Source organism: Pogona vitticeps, chromosome 1, assembly GCF_051106095.1.
Source record: "Pogona vitticeps strain Pit_001003342236 chromosome 1, PviZW2.1, whole genome shotgun sequence".
NCBI classification, from domain to species: Eukaryota; Metazoa; Chordata; class Lepidosauria; order Squamata; family Agamidae; genus Pogona; species Pogona vitticeps.
In genome coordinates, this window is record NC_135783.1 from 178293054 (window position 1) to 178311674 (window position 18621).

At 40.6% G+C, this 18621-nt stretch overlaps 1 protein-coding gene across 9 annotated transcripts in view; it reads right to left on the bottom strand.

Annotated features, from left to right (window-relative positions):
• The window catches only part of PIKFYVE (phosphoinositide kinase, FYVE-type zinc finger containing), a 102184-nt gene that overhangs the window by 18887 nt on the left and 64676 nt on the right, over positions 1 to 18621 (bottom strand). For all 9 annotated transcript variants that reach the window (XM_078379439.1, XM_078379429.1, XM_020780708.3 and 6 more), the window contains 10 exons: positions 18373 to 18444; positions 17479 to 17650; positions 15691 to 15869; positions 13998 to 14111; positions 12790 to 12898; positions 9834 to 9988; positions 7307 to 7397; positions 5567 to 5627; positions 4043 to 4198; positions 1571 to 1691 (listed from right to left, as the gene is read on the bottom strand). In XM_078379439.1, coding sequence (XP_078235565.1) covers positions 1571 to 1691; positions 4043 to 4198; positions 5567 to 5627; positions 7307 to 7397; positions 9834 to 9988; positions 12790 to 12898; positions 13998 to 14111; positions 15691 to 15869; positions 17479 to 17650; positions 18373 to 18444 — 1230 coding nt within the window. The remainder of the gene's footprint in view (positions 1 to 1570; positions 1692 to 4042; positions 4199 to 5566; positions 5628 to 7306; positions 7398 to 9833; positions 9989 to 12789; positions 12899 to 13997; positions 14112 to 15690; positions 15870 to 17478; positions 17651 to 18372; positions 18445 to 18621) is intronic.

An 18621-nucleotide genomic window follows, 5' to 3' on the forward strand; every position in this document is an offset into this window, starting at 1 on the left:
TGAAGATGAGGCTGTCCTACTTTGAGTACATCATGAGAAGGCAAGATTCTCTGGAAAAGACAGTAACGTTGGGAAGGTTAAAGGCAGCAGAAAAGAGGAACGCAAAATACAAGATGGAATGGGTCGCTAAAAGAAGCCACAGGTTTGAGTTCACCAGAGCTGAGCAGGGCTGTTGATGCCAGGACATGTTGGAGATTTCTCATTCACAGGGCTGCTATAGGTCAGAGGCAACTTGATGGCATGTAACAATAACAACAAGCAAACCCAGGCAGATTCAAGCATTAGTTGCATGAAAACGAAGTTTTGCTTTAGGTCAGACCTGTGGCCAGAGTACATGAGTAAGAATCCAAGAGTCTAATGTCCCTTATGCCTTCCAGTTGAAACCTAAAGGAAATCCCAGATTGACATACTGCCTACAGAAGATATACAGGAATATACACTCGTACAGCAATTTATTCCTGAATGTTTTACAAAAGACATCAATGTTTACTAAAAGAATGGAAGCCTTCACAGCAATCCACAGGGGAGCTAACAGACGGTAATCCGTGGGCTGATTAAGGTCTGAGGGCTTTCTTCTGCCTAGTTCTATTTTAGATTAGCACTGTATAGGAATGATTTAAAGAACATTTTCCTCCCAACCCCCCCCCAGCTACTGTAAAAAGAAAGAATCTTCCAAAGCAATAAAAGCAATAATTGCATCACAGAAAATAAGCAAATGTGCCAGTTCTTGAAGATACCTGGACTTGATGAACCTGAGGCCATCCACATACAAAGCATGTGTGCTATCAATTCATGCCCTCTCCCTCAAACAAACAAACAAACAAAAAGCATGAACAGGTCCTCAAAGGACCAGTAGATCCACATGGCTGGAGACATAGCCAGCCCACACCCCTAATAGGGGACACACCAGCTTGAATTGCATTTGGAAACCAACTGACAGCCAAAGCATCTGCCACAATAAAAGGGCCACAGGGATCCAGCACTTGATCCAGACCAAAATCTAGCCGCAGCTTTCTGCACAAAATGTGGTTCCTAAGTGGTTTTTAGCCACATTTGTAAATAAAGCCATTATAGCAGTTCCAGTAAGATTTGTCTGTTTGTTCATCTGGGTGTCTATAAATGGCCCTTAAAAATCTATTAGGGTAGTGAATAACAAACATTAATTAAATGGTCAAGCACCACAACATGTTATGAAAGCAATACAGTCATTAAAAAAGCAATAAAGGGAAGGGAAGCATCACCACCACACAAGAGCAAACATTCTAAGATGCTCAACCAAGCAGAGACGATTTGACCTGATGCTGAAATTGTTAGGCTTCTTGACACCATTAGCATGAGGTGGACATTCCACAAACAGGGTATCCCAAAAGGAAAGGCTCTTTCCCTAGTTAGCATACAGTGTCTGGTCAGCACCCTGAGCCTTTATGACTTCTGCATGTCTTATGGTATTTAACACATGCCCTAGGAGGCTCATATAGGGGTAGGTACACCAGACACTGTTGTCACCTCAAAGAGTATATTGTGCCAGAACTATATATTTTTAAGGCTGAATAACATTCCTCTTACTTACAAAGGAGATGGGATGGGATTGTAGCTATTTCCAGGGAGCAGATTTGCCAGAATAGCCTTCATGGTAGATTTCTCTTTCACCTGGCTGTCTGTGGACCCCAACAAATGCCCATCAAATACGTCTGGAATTTAAAAAGACACAGGCCATATCTATATGTGAAGATTTTCAAGCCCAGGGCTTCCACAGTTTGATTGAAAAAGCCATTTTTGAGAAATGAATGGAACACCTGCCTTCCTTCTTAACATGTAGAATTTCAACTACAGTACAGTTCAGTCATCACCTACGTAGGTGTCATCAATGTGCTTACAGAGGAGTGGTTAGCTCCTGCTGTTGCTGCCTTCTCTATGTGGAGAACAAAGCACCTAAAGGTGAAAAGGAGGGTCTATACATGAACAAGAACTCCAAGTTTCTACGATTCTTCCTCATATGGGGTAGAAGATTGTCCTCTTCAGACATGTCACTCCACAATAATGGGGTACATCTGAGTCCCTGTTGCATCTGACCCTACATGTTCCACCTCCAACGAAGTGTGTTCCAATTGGTTTGCTCAGCATCAGCTGACGTCAGTTCCATAAGGCTTGTGATTGGAGGAAGCTAAGTCTCCTGGCTGTAGGAAGCTAAGCTTCGTGATTGAAGGAAGCCTGTTTACAGAGGCAAGGTATGGGAAGTTTTGTTTGCTCCATGTTCTCAGCATACTTCCGTGTATAAGACGCTCCACAATTTTTAGTGTAATGACTTTAGGAAAAGTGGCTTCTTAAACATGGAAAAATACAGTAGGTTGTGGATAACCAGGTATGGCTCAGTACTGCTAGTAATGATTACCAACTTAGTTCAACAGTTTTGGAACAATAAAGAGATTACTATGAATTTTACTAATCAAAGGGCTAAAAATATAAAGTGAGCTCTGAGTCTTTGATGGACATGTGCAAACAATCCTAGGAATGAAATGTTTTCAGTTCAAACCTGTCACAATCCTAATAAAAGAAGTGACCTGAGAGATCACAGGCACCGACCTATGAAACATAAATGTTGAAAAAGCCTAATCCCCACATGATTAACCAGGGATATCCAACCATGGATGGAAGTGTTGTATCAGAATGGACTTTTATTACAACTTGAAAAGTATATATATCTACATTATGCCTTTTCAAGTTACATATGTTTGGACTAGAAGGTCCAGAATCCGTAAGTCTGCATATGGAATTGTCTATAATAAAAAAGACAAAACCATGCAGATCAAAGCATGAAGAGTGTGTTTTACTTTAGGCTAGCCTTGTAGCAAGACAACACAGCTAAGAATCCAAAGTTCTTATCTCACTTTGCTTCTGAAATCTAACTGAACTTCCAGTCTTTAATGGGACTTCAGTTATTCTGGGAGATTCTGGGAGCTAGTGACTTTATAAGTAACTTTTCCAACCTGGATTTTTTTAAAAAATCCAAATCCCTCAGTAGTAAGGTTCTGAGAATTACTGATTCCTTCTGGATTTGATTCTCACTTTAACAGCAGTCTGTAATGATCGATAATTCTGTCAGTAGTATTAACAATACTAGCAGTAGCAACAACAACTTATTAAGTTAATAAATGAATAGCCCTATGCTTTAAACTATTCAAATTACTTCACCTATATTAATTAAGATTAATTCTTGCCCTCAAAACACTAAAATACCAAAGTATACAGAAACTGTGATACACCAAAAGGCACACCCAGTTTGCACAGCCAACATATTACATACATCACCATGTCCTTCTACATTATGCCTAATTTGGCTGATTTATGCATATGGCGTGATTTCTTATTGTAATTAAATTCTAATCTTTACTCATTGTTCTTAGCTTTACAGGTTGTCTTTTAATGTTGCACTGTTGTTGTATAATCATTGTTTCCAACTTTAACTATTGTCTTTGACTGTTGTAAGCTGCCTTGGGTCCTTTTCAAGGAGAAAAGTGGAGTAAAAATATTTTAAATAAATAAATAAATAAACACTTGTGAAATCCATAATTAAAATAAGGGATACTGTCTTCTAAAGGACACAACATAGGCCACTATGTTGAGATCTTATTTTGTCTTTTGAATACACTTTAAAGCCAGTCCTAATTTTACCTTGAAGTATACATTATATTTTTTCTGGTTTCTTCAAGGATATTAACCTTTCCACCAATTTTTCAGTTACTCATTTTTGCTGGTGTGCATGTACAATGCCAACACACACTAGAACAGTCCACTCCAACTGCTGACCCTTCAGAGGTTTTGCACTGCAACTCCCATGGTCCTTCACCATCAATCATGCTAGGAGAGGGTGCTGGGATTTGTAGACCAAGAGAGCTAGAGGCTGTCAGGGCAGGGAAGGCTGCCCCACGGTAAGAAATGTCCCTGTTTTGTGAAGGTGACTTCATTTCATAGAAGAATGTTGCTGTGTGCTTTCGCAAGCAGCAACCAGGAAAGAGAACAACAAAAGAAATGGACCATGAACCTTCAGAGCTGTTAGCTGCGTCCGGCTCAGAGAGTGCATTGCCAAAGGAGGTCCCTCCAGTCAGCTGATCTGAGACAACTTCAGGTGGGGTGGGAAGCTGGAGGAGAGAAGAGCTGGTAGAACTCTGACTTGACAAGGTGGTCAGGAAACGATCCTCTGTTAAGTGAAAATGTACACACTAGAAATTAACATAGGGTTGTCCAAAATTCAGTGCATTACTGAATTTTCCACATTTGCTTCTTGAGAAGTACTTACCGTAGCTCACTTGAGTAAGGGAGACAGAGGACATAAGAACAAGCAATTTTCATTTTAGCACTTACACTGCCATACGGGTGTATGAAAAAACAACCACTTTTATTTATTCCTATGTATACACATAAAAATCCCTCTCCTTCTACCTCAAGTTTTGCAACATTTAAACTTACAGCAACTTTAACGTTAATATGCATGAGAACAAAGAGACTTTCTAAGATAAAGAACTGTGATGAAAAAGAAAACAGGGGCCATTGAAATGTGCTTCATCCACAAGCGAATTATTTCTATTGCCAGGTCTCTATATCTTGTTAATCTTTCCAATTCTTTTTCTTATAATAATTACAATTATATAATTGAATTATATAATTATATAATAATATGATGATGATGATTATATATATTAAATATACATTAATTATATATTAGTAGTAGTACTAATTACCATTACTCCTCAACAGGGCTGTTGAGGAGAGGACATTTTGGGGATGGCTTATTCAGAGAGTCGCCACATGTCGGAGGTGATGACACATAACAACAACAACCAAGTCTATCTTCAGTCATTGTTTTGTACTTATTCCATGTTCTTAATATATTGCACAATGCATATATGTACAATGATTATTGCTGTTCCATGCCATCAAGTCAGAACTGCCTTACAGAGCCCTAACAGGGCTTTCAATGCAAGTGAGATATTTAAGGAGTGGCTTTTTACCAGTTCTACTCCCCCTATGAGTTGCCATGGCTGAGCAGGGATTAACACCCAGGCCTCCTGAGCCTTAGTCCATCACTTTATCCACATCACACTGATTATTAGGTACGCTGATTACACTAAAAGTACAATAAACCAATAAAAATGAATGTTACTTCTACATTAACTTCTGAAAGGTTTTTTTTTTCCAAGAATTTGTTTTTGCCTTCAATGTCACAATTTTGAACCCTCACCAATTAGGAAAGTAGAGCAGATAATGTTTTAGTAACAAGTATAATGCTGTGGAAAAACTAAACCCAACAAGTGTAATTAAGAATCACTGTATTGGGCCCTACGCATATATAAACACACTATCCAGAAGACAGAGTCATATGAGACATATCCCTTCCCCTCTATTAACCCAAAGAATATGGGCCTAAGTGACAAAAGGTGTGGGGAGGCATAGAACATGAGATGCAAATATTTCAGAATAGGGAAGTTAGAAACATAGAAAGAGATATTCTGATGCTGCATCATTTTTATACGAATGACTGAAGCTTCGTGGAGGTTGGGGGGCATACCTTTTTCACCATTTGGTAATGCTGGAGAAACATTGCGAGGAGATGCATCTATTGAGCTGATCTGTGAAATAAAAAACAATGATGGTTTCCTGCTGATGTTTTGCTTTTGTATTTCCTACCTTTCACCGTCCTGACTGTGGAATTCTTACACATTGCACTGCTACCAAAAAAGGCACTTCTACCATTAAAGCAGAACTAAATGTTGGGCTGCTTTTCTTTATTCCAAATCAATAAATTCCATTTTAGAATATCAGTTCATTCATTTGCACTGTGATACCTGCAATGGAGTTTGGGATTATGCACATACATCCACCTACTGTATTTGGAATGAAGTCACATTGAAACCAATTTAGAACTAATCTGTAATATGAGACTAGACAAGAATTGTACCCTTTTAATACAATTTGAATGTTTAATCCAGATATTCCCAGCTTGGCTTTTGGCTACATACAATTGGATGCAAGCTCCAGATGTCCATCCAATATGGAATCAGCAAACATGTTTTATTTGTACCTAATTACAGTGGTGCCCCGCTTAACGATTAACCTGCTTGACGACAAATCCACTTCACGACAATGTTTTTGCGATTGCGATCGCAAAACAATGTTTTAATGGGCAAAATACGCTTTAGGACGATCGGTTCCCTGCTTCGGGAACTGATTCTTCCCATTACAATGATCAAAACAGCTGATTGTCGGGGTTTCAAAACGGCTGTTCAAAATGGCTCCCCGCTGTGTTCAGGATGGATTTTTCGCTGCACAGGCATCGGAAAATGGCCGCCCCATGGAGGATCTTCGCTGGACGCTGAGGTATTTCACCCACTGGAACGCACTGAACCAGTTTTCAATGCATTTCAATGGGCTTTTTTATTTCGCTTGACGAGGATTTCGCTCTACAGCGATTTTGCTGGAACGGATTATCCTCGTCAAGCGAGGTACCACTGTACTAGTAATTAGTCCTCAGATGCCTACTGGGATACAATACAACTTCCAGAACACATAGCACTTTAAGAGCTGTGCGACAAATGCTAGTGTTCTTCCCACGTTTGCCTTAGGGATACCCCGCAGAAGCCTCAGAGAAGTAGTGGGAGAGGGAGCATTAGATTTTTCTCACACATTCAATACCATCTTCTCTGAGAGGAAAGATGATAAATATAACCCCAAGGCAGTGTCAGAACAAACCTGCCATTTTACTGGATATAATATAGAAAGTAGGAGAGCTAAATGGAAGCCTCCTTCTTGTCTCTTCTCCAGAACATCTGAAACAACTCTCATTATCAGAGTCTTTTGCCTCATGTATGAAACATGAGCCACATCTTCATGTCTTGCAACAGCAAAGCTGCTAACCAAAGAAACATACAGATCCACATACTGTAGGTAAGGCAGCTTTCATTCTTTTCTAAACAACAGTGCTTAGAACTGAAAAATCTAATTATGTTGCAAATCACTTTTAACATTTCACACATTAATAAGTTAATTTGTACAGCAGTGTGGGGTGGGCAGAAGAGGTGCGCAGACGCTTGAAGAAGACCTCTGGATACATTTTGTAGGTGCAGGGGGAGGAAGGGTTCTGGCAATTCCAATCAACTACATTCTCGACCTCTGATGGCAACACAGGAATGGGCTCAGACATAAGTAGGCAGCTGCCTTTGCCTTCTGAGCCAGCCCGCCCTTTGGCTCTTTCCCACTGAATCAGAACTACAGCTCCAAATTCACCATTCTAAATAGCAGAACTCATTACCTTGCCCTCTTCACCTTGTCTCAGTCGCCCGGGACTAGGGGGTACAGATGGACGCTTCCTCCCCTTCTCTTGTTGGAAGAGATCCTGTAACCTATCAACAGAATTTGTGTTGTCATTCTCACAGCTTAAAAAAAAAGTATACCAGCAATCCAGACAGCAACTTTTGTTTTCAAGTACACCAAAAACAAGAAACCTTTTCAAAATAGGAGGTTGGGACAAATGACATCAGGGCTGGGGCTAGACACCCTGGTGTCCCTCAGGTCCCCATACAAAATGCCAGCTGGAACCTCCCCATGAGCTGTTTGGGGTTGAGGCTAGTTTTGTTTCTCACTTGCTTCCCTTGTGCACAGGAGAGTGGAAAGAAGTGCAGTTAGAGGATGCCTGAGAGCTCCTAAGTTAAGGCACCCTCTCAATGTACCTACCATCCATTGCCTCACCTTCTCCACGTGGAAAAGATGAGCAAGGAGCATAGCGACTCTACTCAGTAACCTTTGTACCCCATCTCCCTTCTGAGGGGTGGGGGCTTTGGAAGGACTGCTGTCTCCCATCCTCAGAGGGCTCTACAAGCTAGATTAGAGCCTGACATATAGGTAAGGCCTAGAACACAAAGGCTCTCTGTGTCTCTAGAATACACATTATTTAGAAGGTAGCAGAAACAAACAATCTAGCCTTTTCCCCCCTTCAGAATTCATTTGACCACTTTATGAAGTTCTTAGTTTGGTTTATTCAACAGGGCTCCTTTAGCTGCTTGTCTAAATGATTAACAGAATTACAGTGGTGCCCCGCAAGACGGGCGCTCCGTTTCACGACGAAATCGCATCACGGCGAAGTTTTTGCGATCGCAAAATGATGTTCTCTATGGGGGAATTTCGCTTTGCAGTGATCGGTTCCCTGCTTCAATAATGGATCATCACAAAGCAATGATTTTCACACGGCTGATTGGCAGTTTCAAAATGGCCGCCCGGTAAAAAACATGGCCGCCCGCTGTTTTCCGGGATGGATTCCTTGCTGCACAGGCAGCGAAAATGGCCGCGCTATGGAGGATCTTCACTGGACTGTGAGTTTTAAGCCCATAGGAATGCATTAATTGGGTCTTAATGCGTTTCCATGGTTTTTTAAATATCGCATTACAACATTTTTGTTCAATAGCGATTTTGCTGGAACGAATTAACGTCGTCATGCGAGGCACGACTGTAGTTCATACTATCTGCAACAAACATCAAAATTAATCCTAGTGTAAAACTATATTTCACATGTTTTCTGCAGTGGCTTGGCAGCTTGTCAGTGGATTGTGGGTCCTAATGTACTGTCTTCTCTTTTTGTTTTGGCCTGATCTTTCTTCTCTTTGTTGCTCTTAATTTAAAAGTGACTAAACTCTTAATGATTTTTACCTAAGGTTTGTGTAACTTGCCTGGCAAGGTCACAGGGCATGTCTTGGTCATGGGCCTAATTACACAACCCAGATGTGTCCCAATACCTTATGAATTAGACAAAATTAGCTGTGGCTAATACCAATAGGATTCTAGCCACTATGCCCCATAAAGCCCCATCAATTTGTATTTCATTACTGATATCTAGTTACATGCTACTCTTAACATCTCCTCAGAAATTTATTTTTTTAAAAATCCAGAATATGTAATCATCTATGAGTAATTAGGTATGGAAGGGAGGAACAAGAAATTGGAATCACTTTCTAATTCCTCTCTTGCGGGAGCTTGGATGGCATCAAGATTACCCTGAATTTGGGTATCAGGCAAATATGAAAGAAAAATAAAAAACAAAAAAGACAAAAACGTTGTGGCACCTTAAAGACTGCTATATTTTAATGTCAGCTTTCATGGACAAGTCCACTTCCTCAGACAAAAGCTTACATTAAAATATAGCAGTTGGTCTTTAAGGTGCCAGAACATTTTCCTCTTTTTTATTATTTATTTTTGTTACATTTTTGCCCAATAGGCTTGCACAGACTAACATGACTACTTCTTCTAAAACTGATTTTGGATGTATCAGCTCTAAATAATGATGCTGTGTTGCATCAAAACAATTTCCAAAATTAAATCTCTTCCTTCCTTCACATCTTTGCCCATTTATTTTATCTTGATCATCTGTAACTATCTGTACTTTCCCCGCCTAATTATATGACTGTATTATTCTAGCCTTCTGCATTTTATCTTTTATGATTTCTTCGGTCTTGATTTATTTGGTTCATTACGCAAAGAAAAACAACAAAGTGTCTTGTGGTCCCTTACAAGACTTAAAAAATAATAATATGGATGGATGAGGGCTGCAGTCCATAATAGCATGCCCAAAAAACCCCCGGTCTTTAAGGTGACACAAGGCTTTGCTGTTTTCACTGCAACAAACTAATACCATTACCCTGCTCCAAAATCACTGCTCAGTGTTTAACCTTCCAACCAACCAGGACAAGTGAGGCAAATGCTATAGGGTTGTGCTGCAACGGGACACAGTAACCATTGGGCAACACAACAAGTGGATCATCAGACAGTAAAGACAGTTGCCCTCTCACCTGTTATTCCAAGCTTGCAGCATCTCACAGAGACTTTGCTTTTTAGTGATCAGAGATTCAGCGACGGAGTGCAGCTGCTGCGGAGTGTCAAGTGAAGAGGAAAGCACCCTCGCTTGAATTTTCTCTATCCAGTTTCGAAACTCTCCTTCTTCCATCTGCCAAAGGAGACAGACAACATTGCCATGGCTCTTCTTGGACAAAGGTCGATTCCTGTTCTTCTAAGAATACTTGTGGCTTACACCAAAGTTCATTTACTTTTGGCTGAACTCTCACAGATACAACCTTGAGTAATTAAAGCTCACCTTTTAACAAGCACGGTAAGAGTCACTGGTGGTGCAGCTAAATACCTCTGCTTTACCTGTTAACATGTCTGCCTCTCTTACCTTGTATTGAACAAATATCTTCAATTAGATTAGATTAGATTAGATTAGATTAGATTAGATTAGATTAGATTAGATTAGATTAGATTAGATTAGATTAGATTAGATTAGATTAGCAGTGTCCAGACTGTGATGGGCAACCTGGAAACCTCCTGCTTTGAGCAAGTATTTCAGATCTACAATACACAGAGGAAGGCTGCTTTTCCCCCATTGAGTCAAAACAGCAGGTTACTCGCCTGTAATTGTAGTTCTTTGATTGGATCTCTGTGATTCACACCCTGGCTAATCTGCACATGCGCGGAGCCTTGTCGGAAAATTCTAGAGCTTCTGCAGTAGCAAAACAAAGAACAAAAAAACCACACATTAGTGTAGACCCCTCCCCCTCAGTATATGTACCTTGGCACCAAGACTCTCCCTCCAGTTAGGTCAACCACCGCATAGAATAGCTGTATGGCATGACAGTGGGGAGGTCAGGTCAGGATGTGTGAATCACAGAGGTCCACTCGAAGAACTACCATTACAGGTGTGTAACCAGGCGTTCTTCTTCGTGGCCTCTGTGAATCACACCCTGGGTGACTAACAAGCTGTCTTACCCGGAGGAGGGTGTCATGCCAAAGTAGGGGATAACACAGCAACTCCAAAGGCCCCATCAGACTTTTGCTGAACATCCAAGCTGTAGTGCTTGATGAATGTGGACGGCTGTGACCACGTGGCAGAGGCAAAAACGTCCAGAAGGGGAACGCCACGAAGAAACGCTGTAGGTGTTGCCACTGCCCTAGTAGAATGAGGGCGAATAAGCTGAGGAGCTGGCAGTCAAGCAAGCTGGTATGCCAGGTGAATGACGGAAGCAACCCATTTAGAAATTCTCTGAGAGGTCACTTGAAGACCCTCAGCAGGGAGCTGGTAGCTGACAAAGAGTTGAGCTGAACATTGAAAGGGTTGCATGCGGGCTAAATCAAATGCTAGAGCCCTTCTGACATCTAGAGTATGATGGATTCTCTCCTGAGAAGCAGATGGAGACAGAAAAAAGGATGGGAGTACCAACGGTTGGGACAGATGAAACTGAGAGACAACCTTGGATCGAAAAGAAATATCTGCAAACAGTTTAACCTTATCTGGATAAAACTGAAGATAAGGGTAATCAGACTGCAAGTTCACAGGAATGACGAGCGGATGTGATAGCAACAAGGAACACTGTCTTAAAGGTGAGTAGTCTAAGATCAGCTGATGCTAAGGGCTCAAATGGAGCCTTAGCAAGTTGCTGCAGTGCCACTGTCAAAGACCATTGAGGTGGGGGTGGGTACATGTGCGACAAACTCTTAAGGAAATGCTTCAGAGTAGCGTGTCTGAAGAATTGTGCTGCTTGAAGAGGTTGGCGGCTGATAAGAGACTACCTGAGACTACTTGAGATAAACTCTCAAGAAGGAAAGGGAGAGGTCTTTGGTTTTCAGATGAAATAAGAAACAAAGGACGGTGGAAAGGGAGGGATTGACCGATGGTAGTGCAGACGCTGCAGTAAAAGACTGGAACTTCTTCCATTTGTACAAAAAATTTTTCTTTTAAAAAAATGAATATGGAATTGTCTTGTAGGATTATGGGAAACTGGCAAAGGCTGAGTCATTCAGGTTGGCACAGCAATATGCTGTGTCATGCTTACATAACGCTACAGTATACAGTGGTGCCTCGCATAGCGAGGTTAATCCGTTCCGGATTAACCTTCGCTATGCGAAAACATCGCTGTACGGATCAAAAAAAGCCAAATTTGTGTTCCAAATCGGCAGAAAACTCACCGTACAGCGATGTTTTCCGGGTCCGGCAGCCATTTTCGCGCCCTCAGTAAGCGAGGGGAGGGCGCGAAAACGCTGCGCACGGCCATTTCGGCCGCAGTGAGACCGCGGATCAGCTGTTCAGCAGCCATTTTGGACCCGCTGAACAGCTGCAAAGCGAAGGTCGGTAAGCGAAACGCTTACCGATCTTCGCTATGCGAATTTCGCCCATTGGGGCCGACACGATGCCTTCGCATTGGCGATCCCGGAAAAGGGATCGCTATGCGAATTCATCGCTGTATGGGGCGCTCGTTAAGCGAGGCACCACTGTATAAGTAAGTTGCTGACTAGGCTTGTTGTTGGGTTAATGTATAGAGCAGTAGCCAGTCACTTTGTCGGAGAGAATCATGAGAACCTGTCAATTCTGAGGTGCTACATGTGTATATTTTTGTAAATGCATCCTTGGTGAAGGGAACATCTCCTGTGTCCTGTATTTTGTTTTTACTCTCAGTTTGGAGATTACCAAGAAAAATCTCAAACAGCATAACAACAACACTGTGCACTCTGAATACTTTCAATTTAGGAAAAACTCACAGAAGCTACCGATACTCGGCTCTCAACACGGCGGTTGAAATAAACTGAAGGGAGAGTCTTGGTGCTAAAGTACATATACTGAGGGGGAGGGGTCTACACAAATGTGTGTTGTTGTTTTTGCTACCACAGAAGCTCTAGAATCTTCCGATGAGGTTCCACGCATGCACGGATTACCCAGGGTGTGATTCACAGAGGCCACGAAGAACAATATATTACCTCCTTTTGGGCAAAAAGGTCCTCCATCTTCTCCTCCCTTGATTTGCTGAAGGTATCTGTTTTCAAAGAAGTCAGCCGTTCATCAACAGCCAGATATACCTGGGACACTCTGCAATAAACAAAAATCTTTAATCCAAAAAAATAGGGAAAAGAGTTAGGTACCATTCAAGATAACCCCAACTCCTTGTACGCTGATATTAAGACCTTAAATTTAGGTGCTACTGGATGCAAATATTCTTCAGTTAAACCTAACACATGTGATCTATACTGCACTTCAAGAAGATATGGCAAAAGCTACATCCTGATTAAAAATGTTATCATATGGTCCAACATATAGTATATAAAAAAACCAAATTAGTGCATCTCATTTCAGAGAGCTAGAGTTAGCCATTTTTGCTGTTATGTACATATAGTGCAAAATGTACATTTATCACCACATATTCCATAAGGTGATACTTTGATCCATGGTACGAAAAGGGTGCCATAGTAATGTGCCTATAATCGCAAAAATTACATTGCAATATCAAATAGAATATTTCCTACTTTTAGTAAAATTGGCTGAACAGCTCAGTGAGTTAGGTAGGGGACTTCAATTCCCCTCTATGCCTCCCGGGAGAAGCCTCGGGCAAGTTGCACATTCCCAGGGTGTTCCAGAAGAAGGAAAGGGTAAACCATTCCTGCCCCTCGTACCCCCTCAAGGTAAGAGGAGGGATAGAATAAAATTGGGTTGTTGTTTTTTAAACTGGAGATGTAGGGGATTTTTAACGGCCACATTTGGACTAGGGGAGGAGAATAAGAGACCTGTAGGCTGCAGTCTGACCACTCCTGTTATAGACACAGCATACTGTGTATACCTTTTGCCTGCCAATTGATTTTATTGAACTGAAAATTATAGGTTCTAGAACAGAATTGGTGGGATGGGCAGAAGAACTCACAATTTCCCTGTTCCCATCCACAGGCATTGCCAATCAACCACAAGAAGAATGCTACAGGACTATCAAGGATTTCTCTCCAACTTTCAGAAAGAAATTCAGCAGCACGCCTCGGTTTCTAGGCTGGGAGATGTGCCTAGCCCTACCACCTGCTCTACAATTTGTAGTACATAACATAATTAGTTCTGGTGACTCATTGTGAAATAGCCACCAATGGCACTTCAGGCTGGATGCCCCAGGCTCCAAACAGCTAAGGAGAGACAGAGAGGTGCTTACTTTTGAGAGAAGTCTTTCAGATCTTGAATTATGGCAACTTTTTGTGGCAGCTGACGTTTTATGTAGATCTTGGGATGGGGGACACATACTTCCAGCAACCGTATTGAAGAATAGCTAGGAAAAGGAAACAAGCACATATTTGAAATATAAATTCTCTGCCATATTATCAAGGACACACATTTCATTCTATCAACAAGGCTATGGGGCTGAAGTCATCTTTGGAATTCAACACAACCTCTGTGCTATTTGGATGATGCACAATATTTAGTTAGGTTGGATTTGCTCCTTTCATTACAATCCAAATGTCTCCCACCTTATTATGGTCCCAACAAAAAGTACGCCTGCTAGATAAATCTCTTTTGATAACTTCCAATTAAGTTTGTCAAAATAAACACAAAGAAAATGTCAGTATAGTAGGCTATATAGGCACTAAATGTTTCTTAAAGGCTCCAAAAACATTTTTGCAGATATTTGCTAATTTCTGCTATTAATTTTAGTCATTGCAAATAATGTTCATAGTTAATGTGATGACTCCAATTTTTCTGATATTGTAAGATATTACCTTTCCTATTCCATGAAATCAGATCTCCCTATCAGCTTAATTGGTATTTATAGTTATGAATGAATTCATTATAATTAAATACTATATCCTAAATCAGCCATCCTCAACCCTTTTTTATTTTTTTTATTTTATTTGACCATGGCCCTTTCAGGAACTCTTCTCAGATTCCAGGTACCCCTGTCAAACAAGGATCCAACACAAACAGATATATTTCAGAAATGTCTCACATGCCCCATTTCAAATGTGCCAGGGTCCCCCAGGTGACTATATGGTTCCTATTGAGATTGGTTGTCCTAAATTATGCAGCGCCTTTCTCATGACAACCTAATCTAACAATGTCATAGGAAGCTGGAGGCACCTCCCCCTGACTCCTTTCTCCTGTACCTTATTGTGTGGTGGGTTTGGTTCAGCCCTGCTCCTTCTCAAATCTGTCCATAAAATATCAAGTTCACATCCCTTCAAAGCCTATCCCCCATCGCACTAACTATGGTTACAGAAAAATTGTTCAATCATTACACCCAAAATTTGGGGACACCAGCAGATCATTTACTTGGCCTGAAAGAATGGCGACTACTAAACATGAGGAAATGTTAGAGTATTTTGAAGTCTGACATTTTATTATTAACAGGCAAGAAGAATAAAAGATTTTGGTAACTTGGAAATTATTAATAGCTCTGTGTAGCAGACTAAAAATAGGTGCAGTATTAAATATTTGATTGAACTGACAATGTATCAGTACAAGAAAAATAAGGATAGCTTTCTCTTCACTAATTAGCTTGTTGAAATTTAAAACATCTCATTATAACACTGATGAAATGATAATTGTAGCTGGAAGGGTTTGTCATCATATATTATACAAATCCTAACTAAAACGGTTGTGTTTGATGGTTGGTTACCAGTAAATTTTCAGGGGGCATGTTTGGCCTGTGTTTACTACACTGGAAACTTCTGTATGAACATAAAGAGAACTAGAAAAATTATCGAGTATATGATATTTACGTTATTGACCTAGATAGGATTTAATTAAAAAAATTAAAATGCAATATACAAAATTAAATAGGTTGCACCCCTCTTATTTTTGCAATCAGAAATTTTAAATCTTAAGGGGAGGAAAGATGTCTGGATTGTTACCTGAAAGAGGCCACCATCTGATTGTAGGAAAAATACTGGTGATAGTCATGATGTATAGAGTGGCCACATGGCTCAGCGTTTGCCCTTCGGGTGTACTGGTGCCCATAAAAACGGAGCTCAAGGTATTTGGCAAAGGACATCGACCATGAATCATTGGAAAGTGGAACAACTGGCGTTACCTGGAAATGTTCAAACAAGTTCATCTGAATGCAACAATGGACAAGCACTCAAGCTAGACAATACTGTCTTACTGGGTGGGTTCAGAATTCAAAGCATGTACATATGCCTAGCCCAAACTCCTACTGGTAGTGTTAATAAACATCAGGACTAGCAGATCTCCAGATAACAGAGGAATAACTCCAGATAACAGTTGAATCTGAAGAGCCCAGTTTTACAGACATGCAACCCTTTCAAAAACCCAAATAGCCTAACTTGTGGCATGCCCTCTTCCATGCTTAGAACTATTTTAACATTATTAAAATAAAGCAGATTTTTCTCTATCAATTTATTCTCTCACAGTTCAGTACTCTCTCTGTTCTCTCCAAATAAGACATAATAAAATGATTGGAGCATAAACTGCCTCAAATCTCAATCTTATATATAAACAAACTCACTGGATAGCCTGGGACAAGCCACTATAACTCAGCCCTGTTTACACCCCTCACAATACAAACTGTTCTACCTCACAAGCTGCTTTACGATTTGAAAGGTACTGAATAGGATCAGAATGCAAACATATCATATATGAATGCTCAGTACTACATTCTTAAAGGGAATCTTATCCTAATTTTATCCTTTTTTTTTTAAGGTCAAAAACTATTTTTTTCAACAATTCAATTTCACTGCACACATGCTGTGCATTGACAATAAAGGTTATTATTATAAAAAAATCTTCCCTTGCCTAGTACCCTCCAAACAATGCTAGATTACAGTTCCCACAACAAATGCTCATTGTGGTGGCATATACACCTGGAAGGCATAAGGTAACAGAAGGTTGACTCATTTGGTATCTTATGGAAATGAAAGGTCTTCAAAATGATTAAAAAGTGTCACTGAGAAGGTAGTTTTATTTTTGGCTTCAGAAAGCTATCCTCTACATATTATGGAAGGAATACTGATAGAGTCTCAATTTGTAGAGATTATCTCAATAAAGACATTTATGATTATACTCATGAACACAGCATTCAATGGCAGGCTTCCAAGGCATTTACTGTTTTCAACAAAACTGGATGGATGTACACAGAGAGATATCAAAGGCCCAAGTGGGGCCCTAAAAGCTTTCTCTGCAGGGCTAGACCATCCTCTTTGTCAGGGGCTTTGCTGGGGCAGGGAGAGGAAGTCCAGTTTATTTTATTTTATTTATTTATTTTTGGACTTATATACCGCCCCATAGTGCTACAAGCACTCTCCGGGCGGTTTACAATTTCATTATACAGGCTATACATTGCCCCCCCAGCAAGCTGGGTACTCATTTTACCAACCTTGGAAGGATGGAAGGCTGAGTCAACCTTGAGCCGGCTACCTGGGATTTGAACCCCAGGTCGTGAGCACAGTTTTAGCTGCAGTACAGCGTTTTAACCACTGCGCAGTCACATACGGAAGGGCCCTACTGGATCTTGGCCAAAGGCAAGAACTCAACACAGAGAGGGCCTAGTGACATGCTCATACATTCTGAACGAGCTCTGCCTCCCCTACCCACACAACCCAGCTTTCTGAATATTCACTAGCAACTACTTGTACTCTATAAGAACTGGCTTTGTAAAAAACAGAACAGGGATCTCTCATTACCTGCTTGCATATTCTACACCAGGAGTAGGTAAGAATTGTGTGCTGGTAACCAGGCACTGGGGAGTCCAATTCCTTTAATACGATTTGTACGCAGCCTCGACCATGGACAAAACGGCGGACATGGTGCACCATAGGCGTTTCACAGAACATGCTTGGGCACTGGTAGGAAGGCCTTCAGGGAACAAAGCAGGAAGCATGAAGGAAACATACTTTTTGTCTTGATAATGATTTTTCAGCCTGATGCTGAACAGCAACTCTTTCCAATATAAACCTGCTAATATGTTTTGGACTATAGCTACCATCATCCCCAATCAGCTCAATCAAGGGTGAGGGGATTATGGGAATATCTGGAACAGACTAGCTTGGGAGAGGCTTCTGTGTAGTATTCATTCTACATTAATTACCTCAAGCTTTTTCTGCTTGTTAAGTAAATGAACTGTTTATCTTTGTACTGTAAATAATACACTATGGTCAAAATAAACTACATATTTATCACATTTTTTGTGGAGGGATTTTTTGACCTCCATTGTGAGAGGGAAAATGAGTTACCTAGAAAGAGTTTAATGTCTGATTTGACCCTTAGTTGTGTCTCTCTAGAGCATCAAAACAAATAAGAGCTTCTCTGCACAAAAGGAATGTCCAACTGAATGTGACACTACTGCAGCAATTTACTCTAATCATTCCAGGAGGAAAGAATGGGATAATAAAGATGACAGACTAAATGAAACTTCCTGTAAGGGGGAGGGGGGGATGCTCAATACTACATAAAAAGGAACTAAATAAAGTGAAGTCCAACAGTACAAAACAACGCAGATGGAACTCTACAGAAACTTACTGTAGCAGTATATTAACATTTACAATAGAATCTGAAAATCTAAACAGAGTAAATCTCACCTGAAACAATACCTTTCTAGAAACACTCCCAAAGTGAGGTCATTCTTTCCATAAAACTCCATTACCACCATCCTACAGTAATTGAGAACAAGAAAATTGTGTTTTGTTTTGGTTTTTGTGTAATTTGAGAATTGTTGTAGGATAACTTCCTAGAATTTCAGGATCCCATGTTTTTTCCTGAACCTGAGAAAGGCTCACATTCCATGAAAAAAAAAAAAAACCCAGATTTCAAAATGACTGCTCATTTAG